Source organism: Taurulus bubalis (assembly GCF_910589615.1).
Source record: "Taurulus bubalis genome assembly, chromosome: 9".
NCBI lineage: Eukaryota > Metazoa > Chordata > Actinopteri > Perciformes > Cottidae > Taurulus > Taurulus bubalis.
Genome location: NC_136597.1, coordinates 3,646,007 through 3,659,405, shown reverse-complemented (window position 1 = coordinate 3,659,405; position 13,399 = coordinate 3,646,007). Strand labels below are relative to the sequence as shown.

Sequence of the window (13,399 nt, the reverse complement as noted above, 5' to 3'; positions counted from 1 at the left end):
GGACGGACAGGAGGTCACGGAGACCTCCACGCTTGATCAACAAAATCGAATAGAATGGATCGGACCGAAGGACTCACAACCCCAAAAAACACAATGCCTCCAGCCACGGTTGTCAGAGGCGCGGGGGGAGGGACATGGGAGAAAATGTCCCCGTATTATAAAGGTTCGCGTGACGGATCGAGCAAATATGTGCGGTTTTAGAAATTAAAAGTGAAAATTTGAAAGAAGTTGGAACTTTTTATAGTATTACATTACGGATGTCGAAAGAATAACAAGGAGAGCAAAACGCCAGCTTCCAGACCGTATCGTGACCATTTAAAAACTTAATACAGCAATGCTATAATACTAAAGGTATGTTATATGGTTCTGTTTGGATGGTTTCACTTGAGAGGCAGATATATGATGCAACACAAACTCAACATGTGGCCCCAACTCACCTTCAAAGGGCTTGTCGAGGAAGTGCCCATACACGCTACTGGTGGCCACTCCCAGGTAGTTGCTGGCCGTCAGAGTATAGTTGCCATTGTTGTGGTGCGTCGGGTTCTTAAAGGTCAAGCAGCCCTCGATGTAGTCCTGATAAATGTCCATATCTGGACGCACATACTCAGTGTGGGATATTTCCTGGAAGTGACAGAACAAATGAACAGTGACATCATGCCATGAAGCCCTGAGTAAAGTCCTTTTGTGTAATGTCATTTACGAACTAAAAACATGTTTTTTCTTCCCGATACCGATTCTGAAGTATCATCTTCATCATCAGAAAGTCTCTAAATTTTCCGTCGCAAACTAAAAACACATCTTTTTCAACTACACTTTGAATAAGGAAGGTAGCGCCGTAGAAGCACTTTAGTAGCACTTAGATGGTACATACTGATAGCACTTTGTAGTTTAACTTTATTGAAATTGTACTTTCTTGATTCTTGTTGTTCTGAGTTTGTACTCATCCTCAATTCATGGAATTGCACTTATTGTAAGTTGCTTTGGATAAAAGCGTCAGCTAAATGAAATGTAATCTTAGACCAGTGGTTCCCAAGCTTTATTTTGGTCTATGAAAGCCACCGAAACGCCCTACCAGAATCCTCAACTTGTAAACGGTGGTGAAATGTAACTAGTTGTAGTAGAATTTCAACTGTCCCAAAATCAGTGTAAACCACACAACACATTGTAAAAGTCATACTTTTCCCAGAATGAAGCGACCCAGTGGCCAGACACCAGATTTCGGGTGTTCTGGTCGCTTCATTCTGTCTGGCCACCGTCTGGCTAATATCCACGTTATAGCACTGTGAAAACGTCCATTTCCAACGACTGCATTTATTCAAGTTCCTCAACGAGAACCAAAATATATGACAATACATTTGAACACATCAGGAGTACGTTAACATGTACCCTTGCCTAATAATTTAGCCAAGGAGGACCCTGCTGCCCACTGGTTGCTAAATGCTAAGCTAACAGCTAAAATGTATTTGCTCTCGTCCTGCCGACGCCTTGTAAATGAATGTGCTGGGATTCATTTTTGAAATCTCATCCATGCTTTTGTTTCTCCATTGTACAGTTTGTGCCAAGATTTTCATACATTTTAACATAAACGAATGATTGCTCAGAAACATGAAATTTCACACAACCTAGAAAATATACACCGCACAGTAGATTGATCGGATCGTGATTTGTGTGGAACACACGCACCTTGTCTCTGTAGAACCACTGCAGCGTCGGGTGGGGCGACCCTCGGACGGTGAACTCTATGCAGGTGTCATGGCGGCGTTCGGGCTCCTTCAGCTTCACGATGGAGGGAGGAACTGAGGAGAGCAGAGCGCAGATGAGTGCTCCATTTTGTAACGGAAGCAGAGGGCCACGTAAAGGTATTAAGTAAAGGTATTATTCACTTATTAAGTAAGTGAAGCTGATATTGTCGGCCATTACAGTGGATGTATTGTGGCAGCACATGAAAGGAAAGGAGAGGAAACGGATGAGGATACAAAAAAATAGGAGAGACCTTGATTATCATTTTTAATATGCCCGTCTCGTCACACTCTGTTCCAATCGATTGGGAGAGTGTGTGTGTGTGTGTTCCTGCACTCGTGTTTCTCTCTGTTTACAGACAAAGCGGTTTGCGAATGCAAACACAGTTTTTGCGGCCTGCTGCATAACGGTGTCATCGTCCTTCCGCAGCCCACGGTGAGAAATGTAAAACCGGCACCAGAGAAAGACGATCGCTGTTGTTAGACGTTCCGCCACAAATGGAATTCATCCTCTCGAGTGTATACAACCACACACGCACACACACATGAACACGCACGCACACGCACACGCACACACACACACACACACACACATCATCATCAGAGTTGCTTGGATGAGTTTCACACTCCAGATGCTCAAAACAATTCGCTGAGTATGTGTCTGAGTGGATGCATCAGAGAGTAAAAAAGGCTCTGAATGAAAGCACCCTTGGGTGTTAATAATCGTCCAGTAAAAAGAATTAGCAAAACTAAAGCCACGCTTGCAGCATTTATTTTTGTGTTTAGTGTTTTTCCAAATCCCATTTCAGTCGCCAGCATACCTGTACCTACTGTCGGGTTTTAGCGGTGTAGCTGGCACTCACTGCACAAACCGGCCACGTACTTCCTGTTAGACCCCTCTCTCTTTTCTTCTTTGTTCATGAATTAGAGATAACGTGGAAATGTCTTGAGGTGGCACGAACAACTAAATTGGCCCCTCGAAGAGCCAATGCAGGTCTGTTTTTCATCCTTTGCAAAAGGCTGTATATGCGTGAGCCTCTCAAATGTGAACACACAATACCGTAAGTGGAAAAATATTGAAGTTTGTGCTAAGGGCTGGCGCTTGAGGAAAGGTCACTAGGTATGAAATATGGAAAGGTATCAACTGTGGAACATGAATGTGATCCTGTATCATAATGTGTGGGCAATTGGATTGTGATATTTTGTTTGGAAATGTATGGCGCTAGAGGAAAGGTCAGGGGTCACCAAATTCATGAGAACTTTTGAAGAGCATTTACATCCAGAGTAAAGTTAATGGTAATCTCGCGATCAGGGTCGAGGGCTTATGTATATTTTTGTGATATGAGGGATGAACAATTGTTTCTATCTTCAAAACGTCTGATTGTGCCTACTTGAGGTTGCCGATAGTTGAATTGATCAAATTCCCCCAAAAATGCTTTAATGTAACGAAACATTCTGCTTTAATCCTTATTTGTTGATGTTTAGCCTTTCAAAATCGGATTATTTGCTGTGGTAAAGATTTTCTCCCGATTGTAATTGAATGTTGACATTTTTTTCTTTTTAAAGACAGTCAATACAATATATATATCCATAACGTCAAATACTCTTCCTCTACTCTACTCGCAGTGCAACGTTTTAAACTAAGTTTGTTGAAGAACTGGCCCAAGAAAAAACAATCATCGGTATACACTCTGATCACCAATCGGCACGAGCCAAAATCTCATCATCTCGAGGTCCAAAGTGTATTTCCTGTACAACACAGGGTTGCAGAACGAATAGCAGTTGTCGTCCCATCATGCAACAGAAGAAAGGCTCAACAGGAAGCCGGCCTTTCTGTGCCGTGGCGCTCGGGTATCTCATGGCTTCTCATGAACCTTTTGCAAACACGCAGGAAAAAAACAACCTTTACACACAGAATGATGGTGCGTGACACAATGAGACGATTTCAATGAACATTGGTGCAGTTCATGTGTTGCTGTCAAGCCATAGTTGCAGACGATGTTTATATAATTTGCACACATTGGAGGTTTGTACTGATAATGACGAAAACATCTTTGATGGCATGTTCATGCACACATCCCCTTCAATGTCACTCTGACTGTGCTTCACGTTTGTCTCCATGTTTGTGCCAAACAATGTTGAAAAAAAAGTGAATCACACTGTTGACAGCATACATTTGTCATGTTTTGAACATGGAATCAGAGTCATTGCAATGAGATCAGTAATTTGTCCCAGTTTGTTTTTGGACTGCGGGCAGTGTGGCCTTTTTCCTTTTAAAGTAAACCCATAATTATATTCCGCGGGGGAAGCATCGCTGTAATTATCATCCGTTATTTCCAGGCAGAAGGGAGTCCTCCTCAGCTGAAGCGACTTCCTGCCGAACCGCTCGCTGTTCTCGGGTGAATCGATGAGCGCGACGACGTTGGCTGCAGGCCGAGACGTGGATGGATGGGATGTAACTACGGCGGCTAGCTGTGTGCTTGATGTCTGAGCAAAACTGAGTGGGCTGATAAACGGCACTCATACGGAGGCAGCGAGGATGCAGCACGGGAGGTCAGCTGTGAGGTCCCTTTGTGCTCAACACGATCAAGACAAGATGAGGACAAAGACAACAGCAGAGAACAACAAGGACGAAGGCCACAGCAAAGGGTTCGGCTAAGGCGATGCCAGTGAGCGGTGTTTCTTTTAAACAAATAGGTCAAGAGAGAGACAATCCATAAGACAACACGTCGGATCACTGAATCCAATGCACACCAACAGATGTGTGTTCGCCTAAAGTGACGGTAGACAGCTTCTTCTTTTTTGGGAATGTCAAAAGAAAAATGTAAGCGGCTTTCAGCAAGACACGAAATCAGCCAAACGACGAGCTGGGAAATGCCATGAACAGATGGCAGACGGAGACAATATGCAATAGCGAGGGAAATGTGTGCAAACACAGGGGCAACGTAATCAAATGGAGAAAGACCAGAATCTTTGCCAATTCAAGGCATAGCGTCCCTCTTTTGGCACAAACAGAAACTTAAACTGTCAATAAATATCCCCTACTTCTTTCTATAAGTGTCCAACATACAATTTGTTCCACACGAATCCAGGCTGGGCTCCACTTGATCCAGTGTTTGTTGGGCAATTTAACAATTAGCCTCCATCAGCAACCTGTGCCGTCAGCAGCACTGTGCTCAATCCAGCTTGTGTTGCATCAGTAATGAGAAGGATGGTTCAGAAAGGAGGCGGGCCCAGTGAGTCACTTCCAATACGCCAAGACCACGCCACTCAGAATACATTAAGTGAATCCCATTTTAAACTATTGGCATGAAGGAGGCACTTGTTGTGTTTTTTTTACGAGAAAGTTCATGTGTTGTCTTTTGACACGGTGAGACAAGGCATGGAGGAGTTAGTTGCAAAGAAAACTGAAACTGCGAGTCAATATGGCAACATTTTGGATTTGAAGCCGAAAAAGAAGTCAAGTTAAATGGTTTTGAAAAAATTCAAAAACGCAGTCAGTCGTCATGCTGATTGTGGGCGCGTTTTATTCTCTGCTTCTTCTTGTCTCATTTAGTGTTTACCGGCGGCTGCCATGCATATTGTATTTATGCCTCATAGCCCATCTCTCATCCCTATTGACTGCATCCCTGTTGCTATATCATTACACGTATACCCACAGCTCGTCTCATGAATCAATAAGCAATCCAACTGTGTCCAGATGCACACAAGAGATGCATGGCTGTAATGCGATGAATATGTTGTGCTTTGACTCATCGGTCATGCCTGCCCTGCCATTAAAACTACCGGAGCTTCAAATAGTCTCATATTCAAAAAGTAGTGAGCTCATGAAGGCAGTGGGCACAATTTTGGCTCATACTGCTTACCCGCAACAAAACAAGTTTCAAGTACAGAGCAACTCAAAGATTATTTTCTTCCCCTCAGTGGCCCCGTGTTTTTTTAAATTCAAGCCTCTGGGTGTAGCGAGATATCTGCATGATGCGCGGGTGGAGCTCGCCCGGAGAATAGATCTGTGCATCCGTGAGTGCGTTACATTATCATGCACGGGCTCGCCGGGTCCCTGCCAACGTTGAGTAATAATCGTAGGAGCGCCTGCGACAGCGTGATGATCCCACAGCTGCTTTTGTGTGCCACATTCTCGTGGAATTAATCTGCAATTCGTCACGTCACATGGAAAGCTCGTCTGCTCAAACTGTGATTGTTCCTCACAATGTTTCCATGGGGATTAAATCCAAAACGGGGTGCATGGAAGTATGGCTGGTGTGGATGTCCATGCTGTTGCTGGAGTAACCAATAGATATTGGCTAGAAAGCTATGGAGAAACTGAATGAATAACTGCAGTAGACAGAAGAAGTGCATTATAAAGGGCCAGTGTGTGGGATCTGGTGCCATCTGGGTGGTGAGGTGGCAGATTGCAACCAACTGAAACTTCTCCCGAGTGCCAAGCTCTAGGAAAACGTTGGTAAAACCCGTGTGTGTAGATATCAACGGCTCATTCTAAGGAAACACAACGATTATTATTGCCAAGCAAATATATGTTAAAGAAAACACACTTATTAATACTATATTCCATTTCTGTGAATAGATCCCCCTATATGGTGCACACAGTTTTTATTTGAACATTTCAGCTCTGGTGCCTCATGTTCGAGTATGAGTGTGAACCTCTCATAGAAACGTTCAACATGATCCACTGACACGTGTGTAATGTGCATGTTCGGAATAGTATGCAGCGTATTAATACTATATAAAATAACTATATTAAAGCAGGAGGCTGGCAATATTTATACTTTCTCATCAAATCCCAGGCCAAACCAATCAGGGAATGTATCTCTTAATAGTGTGCATTCATCAAAGTTGTACTAGGTGACATGTCTTCATTACCATGAAAACACACACACACACACACACACACACACACACACACACACACACACACACACTAGTTTATTCTGACTCCATCCTGCATACGCCGTCCTGCTGCCAAAAAATAATCGCTAGAGCACTTAATGTGGATTAATCCGCCGCTGAAAATAGTCCCCAACAAATGGATTATATACTCTTGTTTGAAAAACCTTTGATGAAAACAACAGCGACCAGCTGATATAAAAAGCAAATTCTGAGCTTTTTAAATAAAAAATAATATGAATTAAAAAAAAGAAATAATGGTCTTTTTGGCACTGAAAGCATTGAACATTTTTTGTTTGGGTTTTTTTGCAAGTGCAATTAAGAATTATTTCTGTTAAATTGGCAAAAGGTGCTCAAGTATCACAAATAAAAAATACATACAATGACTTAGAATGTGCCATGTTACATGATAAAAAAGAGAAATGTTTATTTTTTTCAAACGCCATTCAAAAGGTTGAATGAACAATCCGCTTGTTGTGGCCTTTTTAATTTGCCATGTGACAGGATAATTAATCAGACCCATTCACGCAAACAAGCTCCTTTTGTAGGTCACATGAATATAAACACACCGATGTCTGGCGCGCGCACACGCACACACACACACACACACACACACACACACACACACACACACGGTCACATGTTTATGCGCCGTAATGATGATGGATGGGCTTGTTGAGCGCTATGATAACACTAATAAGTGTTTTCCTACAGTCGCCGTTAAATAAATGACGTTACAGCAAAGACAACAGAGGAGCATGTGTGTGTGTGTGTGTGTGTGTGTGTGTGTGTGTGTGTGTGTGTGTATGTGTACTCACAGTGAACAGTGAGCTGGACGGAGGCGTTGGTCATGCCCACGATGTTGGTGGCGGTGCAGGTCAGCAGGAAGTTGTTGTCCTCCCGGCTCACGTTGACCAGCGTTATGTTGATGGAGTGGATGGTGTTGTTGTCGTAGACTCTGGCCTGGAGGGGACAGAACGGGCTGAAAACGTATCGGGCACGAGTGTGGAGCGGCAACAAGGCCTTAAGGCATCTCGGCTCGCAAACTAACTCGCCAGCAATGCTGTGTTGGCGGGAAAGACGTGTAACGTTATTCTGACCTCCACCATGGTTACCCCCCACAGCCAGCCTTGTACTCACAGCCTTTAAATTGCTGTGAGTTCAAGCGCTACAGCGCTACGAATCTGGAGGGATTCGTCAACACGGTAAAGCAGATCCAAACCAACTGTGTAGGTATAAGTGCTCACATTGGATTCTGTGTTGTGTAGGTGTAACCTCCGGTGGTGGAGCCTTTCCAGCAGTTTGTTACTCTTCTTTAGTTTCTTCACCAAGTTGAGGACAGTAAAGCTGTCAGAAACTCCTGATGTCTAAGTTTCTGAATTAAAACTTGCAGGCTGATGTTTTTTTTTTCTTTTTCAGCTTCAATCATCTTTTAAAAATATAAAAAACCAGAACATGTCATGTGACTATGGCGTGGCTGAGGTTTGTTAGCCTACTTGCCCTTCATGGCTGACAGTGGAACCTTCGGCCATAATTCCATTTCCATTAGAGATACTAATTTCAAACAGCATTGTTTTTTTCGTCATAACCACAAGGCTGGCAGTTAAGTCAGGTTCTTTGAAAGTCGTGGTCAGCCCTGGACCAGTTCATATTCAGCATCGACAGTGTCTTTGAAGTACTTAGTAAAATTGATAGAATACATTTCTAACAATAGCACTGTAGGAAAGTTGAGATGGTGGAGTTTGTGGATGTATTGGAGGACAAAACTGCCATTTTGTCGATATCACACTCTCACGAGCTGAAGCTCATTCATAAAATAAGACCTCGACACTTACTGTGCGATGTTTGTTTCTGCTGGAAAGTGTGTCAATGCTTGATGCCGACAGACGCACATCAAACTACATCAATTACTGCCAGCAGCTCGCTGGTATCACATGCAAAATGCAACAGAACACAAGTCTGGCTCTGTGTGTGTGTGTGTGTGTGTGTGTGTGTGTGTGTGTGTGTGTGTGTGTGTGTGTGTGTGTGGGTGGGTGTGTATCCTCCCTACTTCTTGCGCATTGATGGAGTGCAAGCCGTTCACGGGCCAGTCCACCTCGGGTAACGGGGATCCGGAGCCGTTGCAGATCGCCGTCACTCGGTCGCCCTCGACGACGGTGAGGTTGCTGTGGCTGACGCTGATGTCTGGCAGGTCTGAGAGACGGAGAGAGGGAATATAATTCTATCCATAGCCACAGGAACGATACTCTGAGAGTCATTTCTGAAGATTTAAGTCTCCGGTGGGGAACCAAAGTTAGGGCGGGTGTTGGCACATTGTTGTTTTGTCTTCATTTTGGGCGAGGTTTATTCAAAAACAAGATAAATGTAGAAAAACTGTTATCATATAATCAGCTCTCAAACTAAAATCACAATCAGTAGTGTGTGTGTGTGTGTGTGTGTGTGTGTGTGTGTGTGCACTCTTACTCACTTACCACAACTGCTAATGTTCATATCCTGCAGCAGTATCCTGGTGTCGCCGTCAGCACAGTACAACTGTTGGCTGCTCAGCCCCGCCTCTCCTCTCTGTTGCCATAGCTGCAGCCAGCGAATCTCACAGCCGCAGTCGAACACCACCTCCTCCAAATGACTGGGGAGAAAAAGACAGGGAGAGCATTGGCAGTATTAGCCAGGCGTGACAAATCTCATCAGCGACAACGTTCACCTTCAAACTGGACACATGGGTGGGGGGGGTCGTCACATCAAAACTACCCGAAGAAAGTCGCGGCGGGACTGAGCTACCGTGTACCCGAGACCTTCCCTTCGACCCTTGTTAGGTGAAGTGATGGGGGACACCTTCAGCCGGCCCACAGCCCCCCCACCCCCCAACCCCTCAATCACGCTGAGACAGCTGAGTGTGTAGGCCCGGTATTTCCCAGTGGGCCTGAACTATTCTGGCCCAAAGTACATACTGCTGAATTGGGCTGGCTGTGAGAATGACAGAAAGTGGATGTACACATAAAGAAATAAGTAAATCACAGCACTTCATCACACACACACACACACACACACACACACACACACACACACAGAAATCCTGGAATGAATGGAAGCTCACAGATTGGTGATTATGTAACACCCAGAGCGGGGGTATTTTGTGTATTCATTCTGGTAGAATGAGTCAGCCCAGTCACCAGTCTAGAATATACAATTCTCATCCGTCATCAGCTTGCAATTCAGATAGTTTGGGTACCTTCCGCCAGCAGAAAAGGGAAATGACTGCTCGAAAACAACCTCCTTAAATTAAGCCACTGTAAATGTACATTTTTACAAGACTGAAAACATTCAACGTAATCTCATCCCGATTCGTCATATCTTGCCTTTGCTTGGGCAGAAACCCCCAGCGTCACTGTTGTGCCTGTTGCCTCGTCTCTGAGGCTGAAGCGGCCATTGTTAACATCGTTGCACGTGGTCAATGTTACACGTGTTCAATGTTATGAAGCAGTCGCGGTTAACATTGTAACACATGGTTATAGTTGTAAAACGTCACCGTTGACATGCAACACAAGGTCAACGTTGGGAAGTGGTCGTGGTTAGCGTTGTTGCACGAGATTAATGTCGTGAAACGTCGCCGTTGAACACAAGGTTAATATCGTGAAATGGTCGCGGTTAACGTTGAAACATATGGAAAATGTTGCGAAACAGCCGCCTATAACATTTGAACATGTGTTTAAAGTTGTGAAACGTTGCAGTTGACACGTAACACGTAACACAAGGTTAAAATCGTGAAGTGGTTGCGGTTAGCGTTGAAACATGTCGCGGATGACATGTAGCAAAAGGTTATTGCTTTGAAGTGGTCGTGGTTAGCGTTGTAACAGCAAAAGGCTAATGCTGTGAAGTGGTCGCGGTTAGCGTTGAAACATGTCACTGTTGACATGTAGCGAAAGGTTATTGCTTTGAAGTGGTCGTGGTTAGCGTTGTAACAGCAAAAGGTTATTGCCGTGAAGTGGTCGGGGTTAGCGTTGTAACAGCAAAAAAGGTTATTGCCGTGAAGTGGTCGTGGTTAGCGTTGTAACAGCAAAAGGTTTTTGCCGTGAAGTGGTCGTGGTTAGCGTTGTAACAACAAAAGGTTATTGCCGTGAAGTGGTTGTGGTTAGCGTTGTAACAGCAAAAGGTTATTGCCGTGAAGTGGTCGTGATTAGCGTTGAAACATGTCGCGGATGACATGTAGCAAAAGGTTAATGCTGTGAAGTGGTCGCGATTAATGTTGTAACACGGTGTGAACATTGTAACATGTTGTGAAACATTAACAGCATTTTAAGAACATGTCTTTATATTTTTTATAATCCTTTTATTAATCTCACAGTGGGAAATTATTCTCTGCATTTTACCCATCCTTAGTAATTAAGGAGCAGTTGGCTGCTGTGAAGCGGGGAGCACTAGTGTCTTGCTCAAAGGCACTTCGAGATGCTAATTAACGGGTTAGCACACGGCTAATGTTGTGAAACGGTCACGGTGAACATTGTGGAACGATGGTGTGAAGGTTTTAAGCAATAATAAGAAATTTAATTTAGAAATGGTTTGCCTTAAAATATGTATGCATGTAGAGACACGTAAGCTACGGTCGTGACACAACGTCATGAGTAAAAACTTTTGGTATCACAGAAAAGGTTCTGGGTTTGTGGTCACAGCCAGGGAGTGAGACCAAGCTTGCACATTAGTCCACAAAAGACTGCTACAAGGACAATTATGAGGCATATATCTTTGAAACTTGAAACTGCTACACCTCACTGGTTTCAACGATATTAGCTAAAGTGAGAAGGTGGCAATAGCCTTTGGACTGGTAACCATAACTAAACAGACCAAAGTTTCTGTATTATTATAGTCAGCACCACTGTACTCCTATAAAGTCACTTACCATGTCCAGTTTAAAGAAGCCCTTTGACGTGTGTTTTTTATAATGTATATGTGTAGCTAGTGGTGAACCTATTAACACTTACTAAGAAAGCGTATCACAACACAAGCCCACAGAGGGTCGTCAACATCCTCTCTGGGAGTGCAATACTTCATGATTTGTGCATGCTGCCGAACTACTACATGCACTGTAAACATATGTGATTATTGGGATCATTTGAAGTGTACTTGAAGTACTCAGTCAATGCCCTATTAGTACATTTTCCTTCACCTTTTGGATATGAAATATTTAACAGCACACGTGACATCTACACATACCAAAATGCTATTTTCTGCATTTGTACCCCTTTCTAAAACTCAACACCGTGCTCGTCAGAAAACGACACCGCATTAACAAAAGTTCTAAAGTGCGGCCGAGAGTGTAACAGAACAGCAACGCCTCACCGTCTCTAGGATTAATCCTTTACCTCGCTGAAAGTTGGTGCAGGAAGGATCTTAACTATAACACCTTGCTGTGACGCAGTCTGGTGTTATAGTGCAATGCTACATCACAGCTGTACAGGGTGTGGGAAAAAGCATGTCGCCACCACTCGTCGGAGGCGTAACCAGGATTAATAAACATGGAGGATTAATTTTCAGATCAAGCAAAGATTGGCTTTTTTTAACCATGATAAGAAACCACAATCGCTATTGTCACATTCAATGCTTTGTTGACCCATTTATATACCTAAAGGCCTTTACAAACCTGGGGAGGTCACACAAACGAAAATACCAGTGTTTGCACATTGAAACTGAAAAGCTATGCGAGCTGGAACACTTGGTCATAAAAAAAATGCGAATAGATTAATGCAGACGGAGGACCAACTACCAGGATCAGGATGAGGCAGTCTGTGGGCGATGAAGTGTTGAGTCTACACTACGTACTGTACGCTATTTTATTGAGTTTCCTTGAAATGGAATGACTACATTTGAGTTCCCTCTGGTAAACAGTTACGTAGTGTAAATATCTAGGGCTTTTATTGTGAAAGGTAAGAACGGACAGAGTGAATTTGATCTGCGCTGGTTTGCTGTCTGGGTTTGGGCAATAGAGCCTCCATGTTGTTGATTTATACACCTCATGAGTGTCGGTCCGTTCAGAAATAGACCGGTCAGACAAATCAACCTTAGCATTATGTGTGAAATTCGGTGATCTATATTCCACATCAGTCCGCTTCTTCTGCTTTAATGGAGAATCAAGATTATTCAAACAGAGCCTTCAAGCATGCAGACAACAAGCGTATTACCCAGTGCATTGCTGACCTGCTCCTTGACTACAGTTGAAGCCAAAGTTCTCTGCAACCAACCACATGGCGACCTGAGATGTGTCACACATCAATCAATTGCCTTGCTGTGCCTTTACAGAGTGAGGACAGACATTTTTTGGCACAACCAGAAGTCTCATTTGGAAAGCGTAAACAAAGAGTTTGACCAACTGATCAATGCCGTTATTTTTCTAAAAAGAAAAGTCTCAAACATTTGATTAATTTGGTCAACAAAAACAAACCAGATGGCCAGCTTCTCAAGCTCCAAAGCTGCTAATGCCCATGTATGGATGTAGACACCAGCTTGGTCAGCCTTTGATGGTTTTGTCATGGCAACAGTTGCTCCATCCTCACCTCCTCCTTTGCTCCTGCTTTAGCGCCCCCAACAAACAACGCCACGAAAAAAAAATCCTCACCAAACAGGACATCCTTACACCTCCCTACCATTACTTTAAAACCACTACAATTCCATTCAACTTAACTCAAATTGGTGCGTTATATTGCTTGGTGTTTTAGCTGTTGATTGCCCCTTCCTTCCTCTTCCTTGACTGCCTTATGTCTGTG

General features: G+C 43.6%; 1 protein-coding gene across 1 annotated transcript in view; it reads right to left on the bottom strand.

The window, feature by feature from the left end:
• Nucleotides 1-13,399, bottom strand: part of LOC306741520 (NT-3 growth factor receptor-like) — a gene marked incomplete at both ends in the record, with an annotated part of 183,263 nt that overhangs the window by 68,883 nt on the left and 100,981 nt on the right. Inside the window, 5 exons of the mRNA XM_079223823.1 lie at nucleotides 438-621; nucleotides 1,684-1,796; nucleotides 7,463-7,607; nucleotides 8,698-8,837; nucleotides 9,116-9,270. Coding sequence (XP_079079949.1) covers nucleotides 438-621; nucleotides 1,684-1,796; nucleotides 7,463-7,607; nucleotides 8,698-8,837; nucleotides 9,116-9,270 — 737 coding nt within the window. The remainder of the gene's footprint in view (nucleotides 1-437; nucleotides 622-1,683; nucleotides 1,797-7,462; nucleotides 7,608-8,697; nucleotides 8,838-9,115; nucleotides 9,271-13,399) is intronic.